This window comes from Schistocerca cancellata, chromosome 3 (genome assembly GCF_023864275.1).
Source record: "Schistocerca cancellata isolate TAMUIC-IGC-003103 chromosome 3, iqSchCanc2.1, whole genome shotgun sequence".
NCBI classification, from domain to species: Eukaryota; Metazoa; Arthropoda; class Insecta; order Orthoptera; family Acrididae; genus Schistocerca; species Schistocerca cancellata.
Genome location: NC_064628.1, coordinates 48,335,093 through 48,359,514, shown reverse-complemented (window position 1 = coordinate 48,359,514; position 24,422 = coordinate 48,335,093). Strand labels below are relative to the sequence as shown.

Sequence of the window (24,422 nt, the reverse complement as noted above, 5' to 3'; positions counted from 1 at the left end):
GTAATTTCTTAGGTCATAGTGCTCCCTGTAAGGAATCGGGCCTTAGTGACATGCTCTACATGCCATAGGTGTGGGCATTAGGTTAGGCCACGTCATGAACGCACATGTCTATGAGCAGCTGTATGTTTCGGTAGTGTTACTGTTGGCTCCTTTTTCTGTTGTGCCCATTTTGTTTCTCTTGTTGTGTTTTCTTTCTGTGTACTAGATAAAGTCTTCATAATGACTGAACAAAAAACACAAGGGGTTACTGCACAGGAGAGATACAGTGTTTGTCAAAGCATGTGGCTCAATTGAGAGCAAATAATTTAGCTGCTCCACCCTAGATTCAACTATTGGTGGCTTAGTTAATTCTTTTTCAGACAAGACAGCAAAGGATACACTACTGTTTATAGATAACCTGTTTACAGCTGCAAAGTTGGGATTTTGGATGGATGAACAGTTGCAAATGATCAAATTGCAGTTGAGAGGGGAAGCAAAAACTTGCGTGGTGCACCATGAGAACCAAAGAGTGCCCAATCTTTTAGTGGACACCGTGATGATCTGGTACACTGATATCATCACTATTTCCTTTTGGGCCTTTGTCCCACTCCAATGCGGGGTTGGCTGTGTTGCTATGGGTTTTGGCAATGTTGTTAGGATGCCCTACTTGTCACCACCCTGTGAGTCACCACCCAGCGAGTCGTGTAACTGAGGTTGGATGTGGGAACCAGCCTGGTATTCACCTAGTGGGATGTGGAAAACCGCCTAAAAACCACATCCAGGCTGGCCGGCCCTCATTGTTAATGTGCCAGGCGGATTCAATCCAGGACCAGCATGCCACCTGAGTCCAGGTAGCAGCGCATTAGTGCTCTTGGCTAACCTGGTGGCTCTGATCTAGTACAGTGATATAAGAGGCAAAATAGCTGCAGATACTATTGCAAACAATTAATTGGGGCATCAGTAACAAAATGTTCTGTTGCGAATTTTGTAGGCCTGGATAGAATACAAAAGATTATGGTGATGGTGATACCTGTCAATTGACAGACAGCAACAAGACAAATAGTATCATTCTGCAAGGAATGGAACAAAGGGTGACAGATGCATTTCTAAAAGAACTGCCACCTCATGGGTAAAGAGAGGTCTGCACTGAATCTCCTAAGGACTTGCCTGATGCCATGGGCACAACAATGGCACTGGAGGAAACAGATATGGTAACAAGAGTCCATATGAAACGCTATTGTTGTGGATGTTCAGGTCACATTTGAAGAGAGTGTTGTCAACCACAGTGTCAGAGATGTGGGAAAGTGGGACACTGAGAGCAAGACTGCAGAGCTAAAGGGCTGCACAACACATGGTAGATCTCAGGGAACATTGTTCCATCTGGAGAAGACTGTTAGTGACAGACTGCCATGAGGTTTGTCTCTCATGAGGGACAAACCAGTTAACTGCATGCAAAATCACTAAGGATCAATTCACATGATAAAGTATCACATGGTACAGGATAAATACTTTGAATGAATGTGGGAATGGAATTACCTTTAAACGTTTTATGTGTGGTAGAACTGCTGGAAAAAATGACGAACTAAATAAAGAGTGGTGTTTTGTGCTCAGAAGTGTTGTACATGTACTGGAAATAGATGGTGAACAAGTACCACCTGCTGGTATTGTTAATTTTGGGATCGAAGTGTAAGTTTCTCTAAGGGATTATTAGTTACCAATTTAGATGCTAGACAGAATAAGTTTGGATCTTTGCTATGAGTAAGCCACTAGTGCAACTGCATTAAGTGTGAAAGTAGAATATTTAGAGGGAACAGAAAGGTTTGCAGTGGAGGAATTACTGTTGGAATTTGAGGACTTATTTAATCCTCATGGCCCGTTACCAACAACACAACACAATGCAGAATTGCTACTGGGAGTCAATCACCTGTGTGCCATAAGACATATAGGGTACCCCATCACCTATAACTGGGGAATTGAGGAATTCATTAGCCAGCAATTACACGATGTAATGTTTAGTAAAGTAACAGCTCAAGGGGTGCACCTGCTGTAATGGTGACAAAAAAATCCTTGGACAGTATGAATAAATAACCCCATTAGTTGCTATAGCAAACAGTGTTATGCTTAAAACATTATAGCTTGGTATACACTTACTATTCTGAAAGATTTAGTGTGAAATCCCACTTCTGTTCAACATGCTTATATTTATTGCTCTAGGCAAACTGTGTGAATGTCCATGCTCTTAGATGTATGACAATTCCTGATCAATGTGGCAATGCTCCTTTCTCCATTTCTGCTCTACAAAAGTGAGATGTTATAAATCCTTTAATACTTAGCAGATCTATATTAATGGTCACATGATGCTCAGAGGCAGATTATGTCAACTGGATTTGAAGACTGACTTGTCAATGCAGATATGTAGTTCACAAATTTTACTTCTCAGTCCTCAGATATTTTGAGGCAATAAAGATATCTAGAATTTCACACTGACTGACATAAAATTGGGTTGAAACAAAATTTCTGTGAATTACTGAAAATTTTTAACCAATAACTGTTGGTGCTGAAGCAGAATTTAAAACTTTATTTATTTCCGTCTTTCCTATCCTTAAAAAGATGCTGCACTGACACCTGTAACCACTGGTGCTTTACTACTCGTGACAGTGCTTCCACCCTTAAGTGTTCCTGCTGCTTGCTGTACACCAAGTATGGACCAAACGGATCACCCTAATAAGTAATTACTCATTAAGAATACCAGCCATTGGACAGCCATTAGACACTGTTGTTCAAACTGGGTTACCTTACCAGAAATCAGAATGGAATGTACATACATGTAAAATATATTTTCAGGTAATTTTCAGAAATAATACCAATCTGAGATCAGATGGATCGGATCTTCCAAAGAGGGCAGGCGTGTTATGCCACAGCTTTTTAATTTAGCATTGTAATCTGTGGCCAAGCTGAAGGGAGGCTGTCACAGCTGTGTGATACATGAAGCTACAAAAAGGCAGAGCTAAAGTGATGAGAACTCCACCGTGCTCCAGCAGGACTAGTTACCATATTTCCAGACTCAATATGATTGCCTGGGCTGGATTATAGCCAATACAGAAAACTGCAGGTGCCAGATTGTCACTGTGATAATCTGTAATGCCATATGTCCAAGCCTGGCACCGTGCCCCTTCCTTGGCCTACTTGAAAAAGAATGATGTCCTGCATAAGAGGGATGGAACAAGCAACCATAAATACAATGTGTTCCAACTATGCAATGTCTCTCAGTGCCTGTAGCTAGAGGTACACAACAGCACTTTTCGACCTGATCTACATATACATTTATTTGATTTCTCAGCAATTAACAATTAAGTGCTTGGCAGAGGGTTCATCAAACCATCTTTAAGCTGCTTATCTACTGTTCCACACATGAACAGTGTGCAGGAAAAATGAACACTTAAATCTTTCCATGAGAGCCCTAATTTATTTTATTATGATGATCATTTCTCCTTAGGTAGGTGGGTACAACAAATTATTTTCACACTCTGAGGAGAAAGTTGCTGATTGAAATTTCATGAGAATGTCCTGATGCTGTGAAAAAGTCTTGGTTTTAATGAGTGCCATCCCAATTTGTGTATCATATCCATGGCACTCTCTCCCCTATTTTACATTTATACAAAATGAGCAGATCCCACACCGCTCAGAAATATTCCAGAAGAGGGTCGACAGGCATACTGTAAACAGTCTCATCAGTAGAGGTTACATTTTGTAAGTGCGCCAATAAATTTCAGTCTTTGGTTTGCTTTGCCCACAACATTATCTATGTGATTGTGCCAATTTAAGTTATTCATAACTGTAATCCCTAAGTATTTAGTTGAATTTACAGCCTTTAGATTTGTATCATTCACCCTGTAACTGAAATTTAGCAGATTTTTTTTAGTGCTTATGTGGATGCCTTCACAATTTTCATGATTCAGAGTCAATTACCGCTCTTTGCACCATAAGGATATCTTGTCTAAATCATTTTGCAATTGATTTTGATCATCTGATGACTTTACATGATGCTAAATGACAGCATCATCTGCAAACAATTCAAGAGGACTGTGCAGATTGTCTCCTAAATTGTTTATATGAGATATGCCACCAACTTACTGCTAGTAGACACACCTCTGTTAGATGAAGGCTACAAGCTGCCCCTATCCCTGATGCTATGGGGAGCTGATCAGGTGCTTCCCAGTCAGTTGGCCATAATATGCTGGCTGAATTCTACCAGCCATCCTGGAACCACCACGGCCTTTAGGCCTTTATATTCTTTAGGTGCAGTAAATATGTCAGCCTTTAATCAAATGTTAGACCCAGAAATCTTAAAGATCTTTTAAATTTGAGAACAGTGTCCCTCATTTTAAGAATGGTTAGTTTAAAGGAGTAACAGAAATGATTAAAATAAACACAAAGATATTTATCTGAGGAAAATTTAAAACCTGTGCTGTATGTCCACCCCTTCAACTGTCTTTTTGTTAATCACAGCTAATGAATATTTCTTGCAATGTTGGAACAGGAGTAGACTATGGCAAACTCACCTGCACACATCAGACATTGAAAGAGAGACTTAACTGTAGACATAATGCCATTTGTTGCTATAGCAAATTGAGTCACACTTAAAACATGTCCCTGAGGGAAACTATTCTCAATTTGCTCTGAGAGAGCATCACTGAATTGATAACCAAACGACCTTCTGGAAAGTACGGAGTGGGTAGGCATCCTCAGAAACCCCATTTTTGGAGTTGTCAGATTATGTTATGCTTCAAAGTAGTGTCATGGTCCCTCTCAAAATCTAATAATATATCTATGAGGTGTTGTCAGCAAAGGAGAGATTGTTGTACTCCTGCTTCCACAAGGGTCAGGTTGTGGAGCGTTGAAAGATACCTCCTAAACCCACAGTCAAACCAATTAAGTAGTTTCTGCTCTTCTAGGATACAGGTCAAATGTTGATTGACCATGCATTATAGAGTCTTTCCAAGACAGCCAGTGAGTTCCACACACTGGTCTTTTCCTGATTTCAAGAGTAGTACAAAATTTACATCACCCCATGAGTCGGGAAACTCTCCAGTCAGCCAGATTTTATTAAAAAGAAATAAGATGATTTAGTTTGCTTTCTTTTGAGGTGCTGTAACATACTGTAGTGAATTCAGACTTAACCTGGCGCATTCTTCTTGATCTTGGACAACACACATTCTAACTCACCACACAGAAAAGAAAAAGGGGTACTTGTATTCCTTTGTGTTGTTGGCATCGATTCCAACCATCCTTCTAAATTAATGGACGATGACAGTGGAAAGTTGGATCCTGGTTTGCAGTGGCAGTGGTCAAACTGAAGTGCTTCAGTTGCCTATGCGATTTCTCCAGGTATATGTCGGAAACACTCTTACTTCAGAACAGCAGTTATCGGTGGCCTGACATGTTTGCTAAATATCCTCCTCATGGAGGTTGTGAGTTTTACAGCAGGTGATTGCCATTTCAGCCATCATAAGGCTGTGCATCTGGCCCTTGTTGTGGAGTAACAATTCCGCTATGGGACTTTATGGCTGTGAATTTGGCCTGAGAACTTCAGGATATATGCATAGGTGGCATAGTGGATCACTCTTGTAATGCAATAAACCCAGTTCTGGATGCTGTCTCAGTGTTCAAACAGCCAGTTGGCTATACAGCATCCAGTTTGCTCAGCTAAACATCCATCATGGTGCCTTCCTTTCAGAGATTGTTCCATGTGAGAGGTAGGTCCAGATGGGAAGTGATCACTGGAATGCTTATCTCTGAGCACTTCCCATTATGCAGCATCTCCAAGAGCAGGAAAGCAGAAACTAAGGTCTTTCTACCAGAATTAAGAAGACATACTCTTCTTGCACAATGAGGCTTTCAATTACTCAACCACTAGGGCAGGTAGATGTAGGCCCCCATAGCATATTACATGCATTAAAATCTCCAACAGGTAGAAATGCCAACAAAGGGGAGAAAATTTAGGAATTTTACCAGCATGTTCTCCTCTTTACTCACTTCCTGGTTTTTGGCTTTAACTGACAGTTGTGTTGCAATAAAAAAAGAATAAATAAATAATTACTACTAAATATTATTACATATGCATATGAAAACACTTTTTAAATTGATATAACATGATTGCATTATTAGAAATGTTCTGTGCTTATATGAATTTTTTAGGCTTTCAGACTTCATTTCTTACTTCTTCAATTGTAGCTGCAGGCAGCGGACTCCAAGTACACCAGTGCTTGTCATAATTAAGAAAATCCTCTTTACTTGGTTTCACTTCACTTCAATAAGAAATACTTAATACTGGTATCAAAATTTCTTATTTCTTTCTTATTCCAAACATGTGTGATACAAAATACTTGTAGCCCATCATCCTCCGCACGACACTACTTAACAGAACTTCTACATACAAGAGAGTGTAAAAACAAAAATCATGTTTTTTTTTCCCCCCACGCTATCATATTTAACGTCTTTGCCAATGCTTATGATTGATTGGTGATTTATTTTTAACACTGTGGGCCCTGAGCCACAGCACATGAAGCTCTACCACAAGGCCTAGCTGTTTTTAGCATATTTTAATTTACTACAGCTCTTAAATTGTTTTTGTTATAGTAATGACATTACCCTTATTGAAGAGCCTGAACTTTCTAGTTTGAAGCTATGTATAATACTTTGTTCTTTTAATTAATATTTGTTTTCATGAAACTTTCAATTACAGCATTGTTTTTGAAAAGAGGAAAAAATTGGTCAAAGATATATGCACTTAATGCTCAGAAGGAACACTACATTATTTTAAACAAGAATTTTAATAATTATTTATACTGCTTGTTTTATATACAGTAAGCTCCTTTGGCTTTATTTTAAGATGCACTTTTGGTCTTTGTATGATAAACTTTGAAACACAATAGTTTGCACAATGCCACTTTGTATTCACTACACTGGTAGCTTGTGTCTTTGCATCACACTTTCCCAGTAAGCTTTTTGCCTCTCAGAGAACACACTACACATTGTTTTTGCTTCTGTTTCTTGCCTATTTCTGTCTCAATCTTTTCCAGAAAATGGTTTCCAGTTGATAGTCTGGAGAGTCCCGAGGTATCAGGTTAGGGTTCCAGATCTCTGCTGTCTGCAAGACCTGCACAGATAGTTGTCATAAACTGTGATGTTCTGAGGCATCTTGAAGTTACCTTGTTGTACAATATACTTGAATTTACTATCACCATTAGTATTATGTGGAATGACTTCTCCACCACTTCACAGTTCGATGCTCAAAAGCCCCGTATGATAGTCTTTGGTCTGATAAGTCGACACCGAACTTGGTTTTATTATAGTCCACCACACAAGCTGATTTTGACTTCTCTCTGCCTCTCTTATCAATATACATCACAATTTCAGCAGTGTGCCTTGTACTTATCATGTGCACATTTCTTTTGTCCTTCCAACAGAATGCCAAGATATTTCCTTTATGCCTAAAAATTAGTTCACTTTGCTGAAGTTTCTGATCTTTTACAGCAAAAGGTAATCCCTGTCTAGATTTTCTTGGAGTTCCCACAAGAGCAGCTTCCAGTTCTGAATTGTATTGTATTTGTAAAAAACTGACTCGTTCCACGTCCTCGTGAACCCAACACAATTGGACCTATGGAACACGAAAGCAAATCAAATCAAGCAAGGACTGGACTGGTGTACAATCTGTCTGTAAACAAAGTTAAACCTTTTCCTGACAGATTCCCAAGCAATGTCTTTATGGGTGTCACTGTGTCAGACTTCTCACCCGCATAAACAGAAAAATTCCAGACATAACCTGTCTCTGACAACATGTACAGTTTTATACCACATTTATTTGGCTTATGTGGCATGTACTGTTTGAAATACACATGACCACAAAATCTGCACATGTTCCATCAATTGTAATGTTTTGAGAGGGTGTATATGCTCACTGGAAATTAGCAGACACCATATCCAGGAGGGGTCTCACCTTGTGCAGTGAGTCATAGCCACCTTCTCCTTTTTTCTTAGCAACTGAATTGTCACTGATGTGAAAGTTTCTCAAAATAGAAATAAACCTGTCACGGCTCAGGATGTTTGGACCAGGGTGTATACATGGACAAGGAAAAAAAATTCCCGGATTTTTCCCAGATTTCCCGGTTGAAAATACACTTTCTCCCGGGTGAAAATACACTTTTTCCGTCTTAAGTGACAATATACTTTTCCTCGGCGCAGTTAAACTTATCAGCCCTTAGAATGTTTATGGTTTTCTACACAGACGTAGAATTTGCCGGCACTTAGAAAACGAAACCCAGGGGGGAAAAAAACACGTTTTGGAAAGATCTTTGATGTGCAGCAACATGTACACTGCATTTTTTCATGTTACGGAGGTATAAATTCGATTTCCACCAAACACTGCATGTTACTTTCCGAAGCAATGAAATCGAGATTGCGACGCGCTTTTGTAAGCTAGTCATACCTCATGTCACGTGATCTCGCCAGCTGATGACAGCATAGGACACGTGATGTAGTCAACCAATAGCAAGATTACTTGTAAGTAGCGCGAACGCACAAAAAAGAAAAGTTAATGGTTTAAATTAATATACATAGTGTTGCTACAAGAAAGACAAAGCTTTCACAAATAATATTGGTCTCGAAGATTAATAAGCTGCAAGAGAAGCTAAGCTCCCACATATAATGCTGATCTTTTTGCGCGTGTTACACTTTGAGATACATCACACAAATGTGCCAGTAAAATATTTAATAAAGACGTAAATGTCTGATCTTCTAGGCTCGAAATTCTTCTAGATGGTCGTCCTCAAAGAGTTGATTTTTAAATGAGAGTCAAACGCTCTGTGATTTAAGAAATTCATCGTACATTCTCGCACATATGGTAGTTCATCTTGCGTAAAAGGAAATTTACTTTGAAAGTAACACTTTTCAAACCACCATTCACAATATTTTCCCGTGACCTGTTAGAAATTGGTTCGTTTGAGCAGTTGCCACAGAGCGCCAGATAACAGGCGTCACTGCACCTGCGCAGCTACGATGACGCAGGAAGCCCGCATGTTCATAGCCTACGTGTAAAACATAAAAAGATCTTGTATTATGTCATAAAAGAAACAAGACATCAAAGGACACTTCAAGAGCATCGGAATTTCGTGAACCATACTAAAATGCATAATTCGGCTTAAAGTGCACAATCCTGTGTCCAGATTTGGATGTAAATTTTCTTGAGTCCAGTATTGTATTTCATGTTTGGTTCTTTATTATGGCATAATGCCATACGAACTAGAAGATGGAAAAGGTGCATTTGAAATGCAGCGAACAGAGTGCAGCCAACACTGTGAAATTAAACACTTCGTTTCAAAGAAATTCACTGCCTCGGCGCAAAAGTTCAATAAAAGCCAAATCTCTTTAGCAAACGGTCAAAATTAACTTCATTGTTCTGCAAGGCGATTAATGCTTGACTGTCAGAAAGGTGGAAAAAAAAACTGAAACTAACAACATATTTTAGCCTTCCATAATTATGCGAACGTATTTTAATTCATTTGGTAGCTCCCGGCCACAGAAATCTGTTCTGTTTTCATTTAATGTGAGAGCAATAAACGAAGAGCAAACAGCAAAATCACTGGAGACTACTCAGCTCCCCACTACAACTCAGACTGCTCTGTGCATCAGGTCCGGATCTACGATATTTACGAACCGGAGCAATTTAGGTAGTGGGGCCCAGCCGCACATTTGTAACCAGAAGTGGGAGAAGGTACTACTCATACGCGACTCAACTGCACACGCGCAAGAGCCCGCCCGCAACTGCTCAAATGAATCTAATTTAAACAGCTGTCACGTCACGCTCATCAGAGGCAATTTGTTGTTAGGAAGCACTGCATAATATTCCTAAAGCCTTTTACACAATTTGGTTGGCAGACGCTTGTATGAGCACTGTGTTTTGTTGTTGTATATGGCGCATTTCCTTTGCGACTTAAGTTTTATTTTAGTTTTTTTTTTTTTTCTCTCGTTCATGTTTTGTTGCTGCAGTATTATTCTGCAGAAGCGGGATACAGTAATATCCTTCGTTAGAGTATTGGTTCTTACCAGTCAAAATCACAAAAATTTAACTGGTAACTAAAACAATGAAAAATTCCCGGAATTCTAAAAAATTCCCGGGTTTTTCCCGGTTTTCTCCCGGACGAAAAAATGCCCGGGTTTTTCCCGGGTATCCGGGATGTCCGGGTCGTATACACCCTGTTGGACAGAAATTACATGACGCAACAGGATTCTTAGACCAGTGCTCTCGTATGTGGGGTCTCACGCTTACACACATATGGACTACAATTGCCAGAAACTTTCTTATTTCTATGAGAGTAATTCCTCTCCACTTTGATAGCGAGCCGGTAGGGGAAAGGGAATTTGTACTTTGTAATTTCCTTATGCTTTGTTGTGAATACACATTAGTTTGCTGCTTTATATGATTCACCATACTGTCTGCAAGTGAACACAAAAAGAAGTGTAAAGGTGTGCTGTTCTGGTATAAACTGGTAAGGTTGCACTTCCCAGAGTGTCCTGAGAATGTATAGATATTTGGCACATGATCAGTAGTCGTCCAGCCTTCCTCAGAATCGGTATGGTGCAAAGTTCTCGGTCTCACACTCACCCTTGGTCGCCCACGCACTTCAGGTGTGGTATCATCAGGAACCGTGACAATACATGCTTCTGAAGAACTTGGACGCTCGCTCTCCTCATCTGAATCTACCATAAAAGTAGTACTTGCAAATAAAATCACTTACTACAGTAGTTATATATTGAAAGCTCTTTCAATTGAAATCTGAATAAAAATATTGTGTATTTTGTTATCTGCATTCCTTACCTGAAGACTCAGAGCCTTCTTCTAGAATATAGTCTATGTCATTATCAGAATCAAGCAAATCATCATCCTCTGAAAAATCAACAGCACTTTCTTCAAACTCGCACGATAACTCACGAGCGATTTCATCATCCGTCAAACCACGCTTCGCCATGACAACGCAACTGAGTGTGCGCACGACAGAATATTCTTGCAAAGCCTCACAAAAAAAAAAGGAGTGCTGCTCTTTTGTCCATCCCGCACCATCTAGTGTCAAATACTTCAACTATAGCCTCTGCCGTGCCTCACAGACCACTGGGAGCCCTAAGAACACGTAAAGGAATGAAGGGGAAGATCGAGCACACGCGCCTGTAAAATTATCGATTTTTGGGCTGGTCAGGCGCACCCTTATTTTTAGGGGCGTCAGCTCCTAAGTGTTAATAAATCTCAGTTTTACGATATCCCCGGGGGTCTTTCACCATGTACTTATACACAGTTCCCTGTTAATCTACCCAGTAGAATGTCCATTTTCTTGGAACAATGCCTTTAAGTGGACCAGTTCTTCTGACAAACAATCTGCGTTTGAGAATGAGACTGTTGAGTTCTTTGGGCAACTGTCTTAAACACACACATACTCATAGTTTGCTATGGGTTATGACAACCCAATGCAAGTAAATACTAATCAGTACGAATGGGCTTACATAAAAATAAATGTGCCATACAGCCAAAATGTCCAGGAAAGGTAGACAATCAACTTTCTCTATTTCCCTAGTGAATTTAATTTTCTAATGAATGTAACTGAGATGATGTAAGAACTCTGTTCATTCATCTTCTCCATGAGCCCACACTATAAAAGTATCATTTACATACCTCCAAAATACAGTTGGTTTAAGGGCTGCTGATTCTAGCAATCTCATCAGGGGAGCAAATGGGCCACGTGTAGTGACCCTGTCAGTCTGCTCAAAAAATCCTTGGCTGAAACTAAGAAAGGCTGAAGAAAGAGTCTAGTGCAACAAAGAGTTATGTCCACCAGAACTTTATTACCTGTTAATAAAAAGATTCTGCAAGATTGACATTTGTGAAAGGTGATACTATATCATAGCTAGCTAAATGGTCTGAACTGCTTAGATGGCGAGCCCTTAGTTTATTGACAAAACCGTTTATGATGTGACCATGCTTTCTAAACAGATTTCAGGGTCCTCGCCAAATCTCTGAGATTTTTTTGGATGCAGAAGGTACATTCTTCTCTTCTTATGACAAAAGAAAGATTTTGACACAACAGCTGTGCCTTGTTACAACAAAATGCTTTTACTTTAAAACATGCTTGATCAGAAGGACTACCCTCCAGTTCTCTCTGTTAGATGGGCGTTTTCACTGCACAGCGGCCCACACAAAACACTGGGTGTGATTTGTGGAAGCAATGTTGTTCTCATGAGGAGCTAGGTATATAGAAATCCACTGATACAAACCACCTTATAAAACTGAGCCACGACAGGTTCCTCATTGATAACTGTATTGCCTCAACAACTATCCACACCACTGACATGTAGCACATTGTCATGCTAAGGGTCTTTAATAGAGGTTTGTAATGCCCTCACATTTTTGGAAGGTTAACATATGGCCTCTATTCCATATGACACACAACATTCCACTGGCACATTGCACGGTGGTCACTAAAAGCATATGGTTACAGAGAACTAGTGTCACTCACCAGCCCAACATAGACTAAGCTCCCTGAGATGCTCACTATTTGGCACGACCCCAGAGGCTCATGTGACTTATTGACTGCCACCAACATGGTGAGCTTTATGTTCTTTGATAGTAGTACTAACTCGCAACTTCCGAAACACAAACACACACACACACACACACACACACACACACACACACACACAGTAAAGCTATCTACTAGGCATCTCGATAAACAGAAAAAAAAACTAATAATCAGAGGTCTATAACATGATCTGGATGGGGTTAAGGATATGCAGATATTCTATAATTAAAGAAAACGAGACACTAATTACAAAGTAATACACACAATTGTTTGTTCTCTAATTTTTCAGACGTACCTTAAGCTCTTTTGTTGCAATCTTTCCTGTGCCCTTAGTGTCAAACAAGTGGAATGCTTCCAGCATATCTGCCTTCTGTTCCTTTGTTAGCTCAAATGTAGTTCTTGATCTCTTATTGGAAAGAGACTTCAATGTTTTCTCAGAAGAAGTCTGCAGAAATATTTTTGTGAAAATTAATTATTAACAGTTAATCAAGAAACGTTCATGTAAAATAAAGTTTCTGGTATATAGGTTGATGTTAAATATGGGTAAAACTGTCTTCAACCTGAAGATTGATTTAAAAACTGCACTTCTTTACTAGGCATGGACCAACAAATTAAAAGGGAACCTACAGTTTGGTACTGACTGTGAATCATGAAGAAACTTGGCATTTTTCACATTTATAAATCACTGACTAAAGGGGAAAAAAGGTACAAATAATAGAACAAATCCTGTCATTGAAAAAGCATTATGGACTCAGTGCATTGATAAGCTGATCAAGAAACAGTTCATATGATCTGAACTTCATACTATCCTCCCTGATGACAAAGTCTCCACTACTGCTGTAATTGAATGAGTGGAGTATGAGGCACAGCAGCTGTTTGACATATTAAAATTCATAACTGTTCCTTGAAGCAGATCTACTGATGATATTTTTGAAGTCTGGACTCATGATGAAGATGAACTTCCCCACTTCCTGCAACAACTCAAGTTCTTAACACAATTGAAACTCACCTGGTACTTTTCCAAATCCAAAGCAACCTTTGTTTTGTGCTGATTCCATCGCAACAAAGATCACTTGCAAAACTTAGTTCATATAAAATTAATCAATATAAAACAATACTTACCTTCTGATGGCACCAGCTGTTCCACAGCAAATGCTCCCATCCTCACAGTCTTGGAATCCATGGCTAACATTTTGCCCCATCGCTAAACCCCTCAACACTTACACCAAGAACATCTCCCAGGTTTTCCTCTCCCAGAATAACCCCATAGATCTCATTCAGAAACAAATCTCCCATGCTATATCCACCTCTCACCCTCCAACTATTACAGCTTCCACATCCAAAAAACCCAGATGCATCCTCCTTGTTACACACTACTGCCCATACCTCAGATACTGCAATAAATTACTCCACTGTGGATATTAATTTTTCAAATGAAGTCATGAAATGAGATCCTCTGTTCCTGATATCGTCCCCATAGCACCTACTGTGATCCTCTTAACCTCCATAGCATCCTAGTCTAAACCATGTGACATTCTCAAGCCACAAGGTTCCTACCCCTGCAGTTGTTCCCACTATAACACTTACCACGTGCACCCACCAGTTACTCCACTCTCATTACTGGTAAATGCTATGATATTAAAAACAGAGCAACTTGAAAAACCAATCGTTTTATTTTATCAACTAACTTGTGTCCACTGTGTAGCATTTCATACAGGAATGATGCTAGACTGGGAGAGGGCATACATGGATACTGAAGAATTGTCCACCTTGGTTGGGGACACATAGTACCTAATTGCTGAAAATGCTGCTCACCATGACTCAAGAGACCTGACCACCTGATGCACCACACAGGCATATTTGGGTTCTTCCACCCTGTATAGGTTTCATGAAATCTGGATATGGGAACCTGCACTCCAGCACACCCTCAAGTCGCTATTTTGTCGAAAGTCGACATGTTGAGAAACGTGGCTGTTGTACTTAAGGTTTATAATTTATATAAAAAACAGCTACCAGCCACATGTATGGTTTAGAAAGGTTTATTATCTTCAGACCATGACCGGTTTCGGATTTATCTTTACAAATCCATCTTCAGATGGCAGATTACAAGCGTTCTTAGTTGGACCCAGTTTTGTTTATGTTATTCATTTGCTGCACTGGGAAAGAAAAGAAATATTTTTGTTGTCATATCGGTAATGGTATTTTTACGAAAGATTTACTTCTTTTACAAGATCTAATTGCTCAGAGATGGTTTTTATAAACATTAGTAAACTTGCAGGTTAGTGTACTTACGAGCTGTGTAGTTCTGCCTTCGTCATCATCATCATCTATGTACCATTTTTGACTTCCGACTGTCTCTAGTGCGTCTCTCCCTTCATGTTTGTCTCCTTTATCCTCACACCAGATGGGTCCCTTTCATACTGAGGGGGGAGTGAGCTGCTTTTTACATTTTAAGAATCCCCAGACTATCCACATATCCTCCTTGAGGAAGGAACTAAGAGTTCTGAAAACTACGATATTGTATGTACTTTTACATGTATCTATTCGCAGTACTAAATATTCCTTCTCCTGAATGTAAATACTGGTCAGCAATTCCATCCTGTATTTTGTTTTTAAGAAAAAAAACCCTTAGGATTGACTGGTGACTGAAACACAGACCTCTGGATTTGCAATCTGAGACTTTCCGCTGAGCCACAATAACACTCATTATGATCACAAAGTTACAATCTTTTACAATAAAATTATTGCAAGATAGGTATTCTATTTATGAAATAAAAAGAAAAATAATGTCTCAGTTAAACATACAGTAGGATAAGTATTTTACGAAGGATTCATATTTTACTAATTTATGAAATTAAAAAAAAGATTGTGCACCAGATCACAATATGTAACTCACACCTGAAATACTACAAGACCAAGGAACTTGTTTCATGGCATAGTGACATTCAATTAAGGAAGAAATAAAGTCTTTGGTTTCCTGATGATATTCTTACTGTCAGAGATGACATAGGCCTCAAAAGAACAGTTGAATGGAATGGATATTGTCTTGAAAAGAGGTTATAAGATGAAATTCAACAAAAGTAAAACCAGCATAATGGAATGTAGAAATTCAATCAGGCAATGCTTACAGAAGTTAGATTAGGAAATGAGATGCTAATAGCAGTCAATGAGTTTTACAATTTGGACAGTAAAATAACTGACAATGGCCAAAGTAGAGATGAAATAAAATGCAGACTGGCAATAGCAAGGGAAACATTTAAGAAAAAGAGGAATTTGTTAACATAATATAATACAAATTTAAACATCACGAATTATTTGGGAATAAAGGAGACAACTCACCGAAAGGCAGAAGCACTGAGTCATCGATAGACACACAAACAAAAGGTATGGAGCTTGCTAGCTTTGAGAATTCATGGCCTTTTTTATAGCAGTAGGAAAAACATACTCACATGTACATGCCTATCTCCCTACATTGTGCTCAGTCTACTGTCAGCTCTTCACTCGACCACGGTGAATGTACTGGGGTACAAACACACACACACACACACACACACACACACACACACACACACACACACACACAATTGGGTGGGAGCTCGCAAGTTACCTGCTCCTCCCCCACCCCCAAACAGTGTGTGTGTATGTGTGTGTGTGTGTGTGTGTGTGTGTGTGTGTGTGTGTGTGTGTGTGTTTTTCCTATGGATACAAGAAGTAAGTGCATTCGGAAAGCTAGCCAAGCTACACACCTTTTGTTTGTGTGCCTAACGGTGACACAGCGCTTCAGCCTTATAGTGAGTCATCTCCCTTATTCCTAAATAATTTGTAATTTTCAACCAGAAATTTCAGTACAAATTTAAACATTAGGAAGTCTTTTTTGGAGGTATTTATATGGAGTGTAACATTGTACAGAGGTAAAATGTGGACAATAAACAGTTCAGGCAAGAGAACAGAAGCTTTTGAAATATGGTGCTACATAAGAATGTTGAAAATTAGAAGGGTGGATCAAATAATTAATGATGAGGTATTGAACAGAACTGGGAAAAAAATAAATCTATGGCACAACTTGACTAAAAGAAGGGATTAGTGTTGGGTACAACCTGAGACATCTGGGGATCATTAGTTTTGTAAGGATTAGATTAGAAAATAAGAAGAGTGTGGAGGTGAAACCTGTAGAGGGAGACCAATGCCTGAATACAACATGCAGATGCAAATTGATGTAAGTTGCAGTAGTTAAGCACGTATGAAGAGGTTTAAGAGTCTTACAAAGGACAGACTAGCACGAAGAGCTGCATCAATCCAATCTTCAAACTGAAGACCACAACAGCAGCATACTGAGTGTGAAACAAATAAAGCAAAGAATTAAAAAATAAATAAAATAAAAAAGAGAAAGAAGAAAAGTGACAAGAGACAATTGCCGTATATCGATAGGCAGCCACACAAGTTCAGACAGTGTGGTACTGTTACACTGCTGGCAAAATGCAGAGTTGGACAAAGTTTTTGATTGGTTACTGTTTCTCACTTAATGAGGCCAACTGTTGGTTTAAAATCTGTATGTATTTATTCATTCACTAGTGTTCTGCCCTGGCTTTGCGTGGGTAGCACTAAATATCTACAGCCTGATGACGTGTGTTATGTAGCAGTAATAAATTATATTCACGGGCCTTTCTCATCTACATCATGCTTCGCAAGCCATCTAATGGTGTGTGGTGGAGGGTACTTCTGACACCACCAACTGATCTCCACCTTCCCTGTTCCACTTGCAAATGGCATGTTAGAGAAGATCATCAGTAAGCATCTGTATTAGCTCTAATTTCTCATTGGGGTCATTTTATAAGATGTATGTGGAAGGAAGTAATAAGTAGTCTGACTCTCTTGAAATTTCAATAGAAACCTCTCCTTGATGCACAATGTCTCTCTTGTAACATTTGCCACTGGAGTTTGTTGAGCATACTGATTAAACACTCCTTTGAAAAAACACACCACTCTCCATTGAATCTTCTCTCTCTCTTCTATCAGTCCTACTGGGTAATGATCCCAGACAGATGAACAATACTCAAAAATTGGTCAGAGAAGCTTCTTTCATGACATTTCCTACAACGATGAGTTACATTTCCTTAAAATTATTCTTATGAATCTCAATCTTGCATCTCCTTTTTCAACTATTTGCTTTATGTGGTCATCTCTCTTAAGGTCACTCTGGACAGCTACTTCTAGGTATTTTTTTGGTAAATACTGTTTCCAGCAATTTGTCATCAATAGTGTAACTGTGGAGTAGTAGATTTCTCTTCCTATGCACATGCAATATGTTACATTTATTTATGTGCAGGATCAACTGCCAGAGACTGCGCCATTCATCAATCCTCTGCAGGTCATTCTGCAAATCAGTGCTATCTTCTGGCATTGCTACTTTCTGACAGACAACCGCATCAGCTGCAAAGAGTCTTAAAGAGCTTCTGATGCTTTCTATTATGTCATTTATATACATTGTAAACAATAACAGCCCTATCACACTCCCCAAATTACATTTACATCTGTTGATTTTGTTTCGTTAAGAGCAACATGTTGAGTTCTGTCTGTAAGAAAGTCTTGAATTAAGTTGCAGGTCTGGTCCAGTACTTGGTAAGGTCGTATTTTTTTCACTAAACAGCAGTGTGGGACTGTGTCAAATGCGTTCCTGAAGTCAAGGAACATGACATCAACCTGAGTGCTGTTGTCTACAGCGCTAGAGATCTCATTGAGGAACAGATGAAGCTGCATTTCAAAAGATCTCCATTTGCGGAACCTATGTTGATTTTTATAGAGGAGATTTTCATTCTCCAAAACCGTCATGATTATTGATCTTAAAACGTGTTACATAATTATAAAACAGACTTACATCAGCAAAATAGACCTATGCATCTGTCCTACAACCTTTCCTGAAAACGGGAATGATCTGTGCTTTTTTGCAGTTGCCAAATATCCTTCGTTGCTCCAGCAAACTACAATCAACTGCTGCTAAAAGGGTAGCATGTTCTTTCTCATAATCTTTGTAGAATCTTACAGGTATCTCATCTGGTCCTCATGCCTTTCCACTATTAAGTAATCATAGTTGCTTTCAGTTCCACAGCTGGTTTTCTCAGTACCTGTCTTTTTGGCATTTGTATGATGGCTGTAAGGAGGGACTGTGTTACGATCTTATACAGCGAAGCAATATTGGAAGACCGAATATAATATTTTGACCTTCTCTCTGCTATCTTCTGTTTTGATGCCAGTATGGTAACTGAGCGAACGAATAAAGGATTTTGAACCACTTACTGATTTTACATTAAGACCAAAACCTCTTAGGATTTTTAATCAGATCAGTTGACACAATCTTACTTTCAAAGTCACTTAATGCCTCTCCCATTGCTCTCCTTACACTCATTTTCGCTTCGTTCAGTTTTTGTTTGTCAGCTAAGTCCTTACTTCTTTTGAATCTGTAATGAAGCTACCTTTGTTCACATAGCAGTTTTCTAACATGGCTATTAAACTACGGTGGGTCTTTCCCACCCCTTAAGACCTTGCTCGGAACATCCTTGCCTAAGGCACAGTGAAGAATGCTTTTGAATTTTTTCCATTTGTGCTACACATCTTTGTCCTCAGTAATGAATACTTGATGCTGAATATTCAGATACTCTGCAATTTGTATCCTGTCACTCTTGCTATACAAAAACATTTCCTACCTTTCTTAACATTTCTTGCACAACAGATAGCATAGTTGCTATTACAGCCTTATGATCACTGATGTCTTCATCTATGTAAATATATTTGGTAAGTTCAAGTCTGTCTTTTGCTAGAAGGCCTAAGATGTTACCTACACAAGTTGGTTCTCTAGCTATCTGTTTGGTGTGACTTTCGAAAAAGACATTCATAACATTGTCACACAAATCCCTGTCTTGGCACCAGTTTTGATACTGTGACTCCCTATCTGTATCTGGCAAGTTGAAGTCACTCCATACTACAATGGCAGCACCAGGAAAATCATTAATGGTATTCGGTAAGTTCTCTCTGAAGCACTTTACAACAGCTTCTGATCCACACAGTCTATAAAAGCATCCAATTGCCATTTTTGACTTTGGGACTTAAATTTACCCAGATTAATTCACATTAGGTACACATCCTATTTATCTTAAGATCAGTGAATAAGAACTTAAATGAAAATCCGACCAGGATGGAGGCATGCCTTGACAATATAATTAGCTTTATCTGTAGGAATCAAGTAGAGTGCGGTACCATCAAATGAGGACTATCTGACCATGATGCCATATGGCTCAAAATTGGAAATCTGACTCTTGATGATACCAGGATGCTAACAACATATAGAGTTCTCAAGGAAGAGAACAATGAAGTAATGAGAAATTAACTGAGTAGAATAGAAGGGGCTGGAATACTAACCATCAACAAAGATATAAATGAAAACTTTTCTGCATTCATATACAATAAAAAAATACATTAGACAATAACTGTTCTCTTATCACTAAGAGAGGTAACCCTAGCAATATGCATAAACCACAACACACAAAAAAGTGGCACACCCCACACCTCAATAAAATCAGAATTCTTCTACTCACACTGAAGGACAAAATTGAAGGCAGTCAAGAAAACAGGAATAGGTATATAAACTTACGAAAAATATACAAATCTGAAATTAAAGCAGCAAAAATGAAAGCAAATGAAGAGTGTATTTTAAATTCTAAAAACAAACGTAAAGCTGCATGGAACATAGTTATAAGTGAGATAAACATGGGAAAGGAAGAAATCAGTGCCCTAATGAAAATTAATTACACAGACAAGATAAAAAACACTTCATATAAGAACTTAATAACAAATTCCAGTGAAATTAGCTCTAAACAAGAATTTGAGATTTCCATGTACATGTCACATATCACACGGTAAATGTATTGAAAATAAGATAATACTTTGCAAAAAAAATGTTTATTTTTGGGAGTAAAAAAATATTACAGATTGAAAGAATCCACCAGATTTGTCACAAAACTGAAGTAGTAAAGTGATAAATAAAGTGGCTCACTCAGGGCAAAAAATTTCAATGTAAGGAAAAGGCAGTTGAGCAAAAAATTAAAACATCAAAGAAATACTTATTTCAGTGGATATGTTAGAATTTATAAAATGACTAGCTTTTTACCTATGGATTCACCCCCATATGTGTTGTGATATACACTTACTACCAAACCAGTAATCAAAATAAGATTATATGTTCCAAATTCAAATGACAAACTTTTTACAAGTGTTTGTCACTTCAAATTGAGGTTGACAGACTTTTATTCACATATAACCTGGCAACAAAAACACTCACCTAATTTTGTGATGTAGTCCTTCACATTGATTTAGGGGAAAGGAAGGGGGTCTGTCTGTATTTTGGTGCCTAGAGAAATCTTATGAGCGAGTTTCTCTAAATAATATAGGTGACACCAGGCTTGTAATTAAACTTTGATGTTTATTGCACTTTACTTCTTTGCACAAAAGTTTGAGATAAAATTGTGGCTTCTACTGATGTGGAGCCCAAGCAAATTTGGATATGTGTACAATAAACATGGTTGCCTTTGTAGCTCCAGCTTTCTATTTTATAACCTATTATCAGATTTGTTAAATAGGTTAATTTATAATAAAAAATTGAGTTTTTATTACTTTCCACATATTATTTGATTACAGATGCATTTGCAGAATGGTGCATTGTTTTCTTTATTTTGACAGCAAGCGTGTCACATACACTATTGATCTGTATAAGTCATTGGACAATATAAGAAATAAAGGGTTACTTAACTTGTTGATTATAGTAAGGTTTTTTGCTTTCAACAATTACATGGTTTTGTGATCTAAAGTACAACCACATTATGAAATTAGTTTTTAACATTAGAATTTGAGATAAAAGGAAATGTGCAGTTTTTGAACTTTTGCTATTGCAACTAAACGTACTACTGAGTTTTCTGCTATTGGTACTTTTGTATTGGACAATTTGGTTTAGAGAAAGAAATCATATATACGTGTTTCAAAAATATGCAAAATCTGGCATCATGACAGTTCTTATTGAGCAATATTGAACATTTCATAATGTCCAATACATCACATATATTGCACATATGTATTTCTGATTCTCACGACCTGGTATACAGACCGAACATCACAAATAAGAAACAAACTGGACTTCATGCTTTTAAAGTATCCCAAGTCAACTAAATAAATGAAAGAAATACCAACAGGTTGTAGTAGGGGTATCCTACTCCCACAGTACTTTTGTACCAAAAATGAATCATGTAAGTTGTATCAGACGAAAATACTCTCCTTCGGTACAACAGCGTGTTCTTCGGTTTGCTTCAGGAGGAGACCGAGTAGATAGTATAACATGAAAAATATTAGTTCACCTTATTATAACATTACTTTACTTTGCACAACTCATTTCCACAGGAATATCATAAGTACTTCCAACTGTCTATGAACAATGACATATGACTTGATACAGACAAAATATAAGTCTCTCATTCAGATTATATCTAACAATAACTTTCACATAGTGCTCTGCCTAATACAGTGATCAAATAGCTGGCTTATTAGAAGACAGCATTGTCATCTTACTCGATGATCGCAGACTGAGCTGAATGCTACTACACTCAGCCATTAGTAAAAGATCCGTTGAAGCATAGCGAAATGTTTCTCAGCGTGGCTACACTGGTGGCGCTCATTCATCGATGCTGCTTGCAGTGACTATCTGTTCTTGCAGTTATATTGAGAGGTACCAATCTCACTTTGACACCTCGCTCTTCAGATGACATCACAATGTATATACCAAATTCGACTGAAACTGCTCCAGGTCTACCTGAGTTAGGCTTTTATATCACCTCTGCCCTCAGCCGTAGGGGTGGGTTTCCATATTGCAAGTGATAACCCCCACACTTATAGAAGGTAGGTGGTTTTTAGCAACACCGTTCTTTATGCATCCGGGTGGTTTTCGGACAATTCAGTGCTTGCTGGAGACTTTTGTGTGTGTTTTGGATGCATTATTCAGTTCAATTTGCCAAAATACAGTTTATTATTTGTAAACACATATTTAATATTCTAGAAGGATGTATACTATTGTAATTGTCTATGGATTGTTGTTGTTAACAAAACTATGTACAGGTTCCAAATCAAAAACCTAGTTGAGAAGTTGAGGTAAGAGATATTTAGTAACAAATGTTAAGAGGCTGTGGAAATTTTGGCGTAAGTGGCTGGCACCTCTAATTACCTTAATTGCAGATGATTGGTGGGTTGACACAGAGAACCTCATTATCTTGATAAACGGCTTAAAAATTATTACTAAGTGATGCATTTTCATTTTTTATCTATTTTTATGTCCTCCTCTGTAATTAATATCCTTTGCAATTACATTTCTAATTAACTCTCCAATTGTTTACATCACACAACTTTCCTATTTTCAGAATTTGAGGCCTTATGTATTACAAATGTAGTTGGATAAAGCACGAGATTTGTACTGTCATTGAATGTTAGTAACCAAATCCAAACTGTAATTAATTATGTAGCTAAAATAATACAAGAGACATTATTGTAATTAAAGTTCAGATCAATTGTCATATTTAAAACTAATGATAATACTATAAAAATTATGTCAATTAATATTGTATTTTATACCTTATTCGGCTGTAACATCATCAGTTTCTTTACGTTTTGTAAATTTTAATTGTAACATCAAAATTGTACAAAATTAATAATGGGTTATTTTGAAATTTATTGTTAAAATTCTACATAAAGCAAAGCAGCGATGCTGCAAATGTCAGTCAGTTAGTTGTTGTTTTGTAAGTCAGTCAAAGAGATCTGTGAAGTATGTCAGTCAGTGTTTTGTTAACATGACGAGTATGCAGTTCAGTTGTCAATAAATTTTGTGAAGTTGGAAACTGTTATATTCTTTCATCAAATGAACTCCAGGCAAAGTTGAGTTAATTTAGGTAACATTCAAGAATAAAGCATCGTTACAAGGTGTACCTATGAATCACACGAGTTACCACAGGCTCATCCCTCAGCAGGTAATTTATGAACATTCATCTACATTTACATCTACATCTACATAGATACTCCACCAGCCACCATACTGTACATGACGGAGGGTACCCCGTACAACTACTAGTTATTTCCTTTCTTGTTAAACTTACAGATACAGCAAGGGAAAAATAACTGTGTATATGCCTCCGTATGAACCCTAATTTCTCATATCTTATGTTGATGGTCCTTATGTGCACAGTATGTTGACGGCAGTAGAACTGTTTGGCAATTAGCTTGAAATGCCGGTTCTCTATATTTTCTCAATAGTGTTACTCGAAAAGAATGTTGCCTTCCCTCCAGGTATTCCGATTTGAGTTTCTGAAGCATCTCCGTAACACTGGTAACCTATCTAGCAGCACACATCTGAATTGCTTCAACGTCTTCCTTCAGTCCAACCCAGTACAGATACCAAACACTTGAGCAGTGCTAAGAACAGGTCGCATCAGCATCCTATAAGCAGTCTTCTTTAAAGGTAAACCATTCTGTCCTAAAATTCTCCCAATAAACAGAAGTTGACCATTCACCTTCCTTACCACAGTTCTCATGTGCACATTCCATCTTGTATAGCTTTGCAATGTTACACCCAGGTATTTAAACGAGGTAACTGTATCGGAACATTACGGGTGTGATCTTCCTACTTATATTTCACAATATATATAAATGACCTAGTAGATAGTGTCGGAAGTTCCATGCGGCTTTTCGTGGATGATGCTGTAGTATACAGAGAAGTTGCAGCATTAGAAAATT

At 38.2% G+C, this 24,422-nt stretch overlaps 1 protein-coding gene across 4 annotated transcripts in view; it reads right to left on the bottom strand.

Moving 5' to 3' along the window:
- The window catches only part of LOC126176927 (centrin-2-like), a 160,843-nt gene that overhangs the window by 116,593 nt on the left and 19,828 nt on the right, over positions 1-24,422 (bottom strand). For all 4 annotated transcript variants that reach the window (XM_049924118.1, XM_049924117.1, XM_049924116.1 and 1 more), the window contains exon 2: positions 12,901-13,050. In XM_049924118.1, coding sequence (XP_049780075.1) covers positions 12,901-13,050 — 150 coding nt within the window. The remainder of the gene's footprint in view (positions 1-12,900; positions 13,051-24,422) is intronic.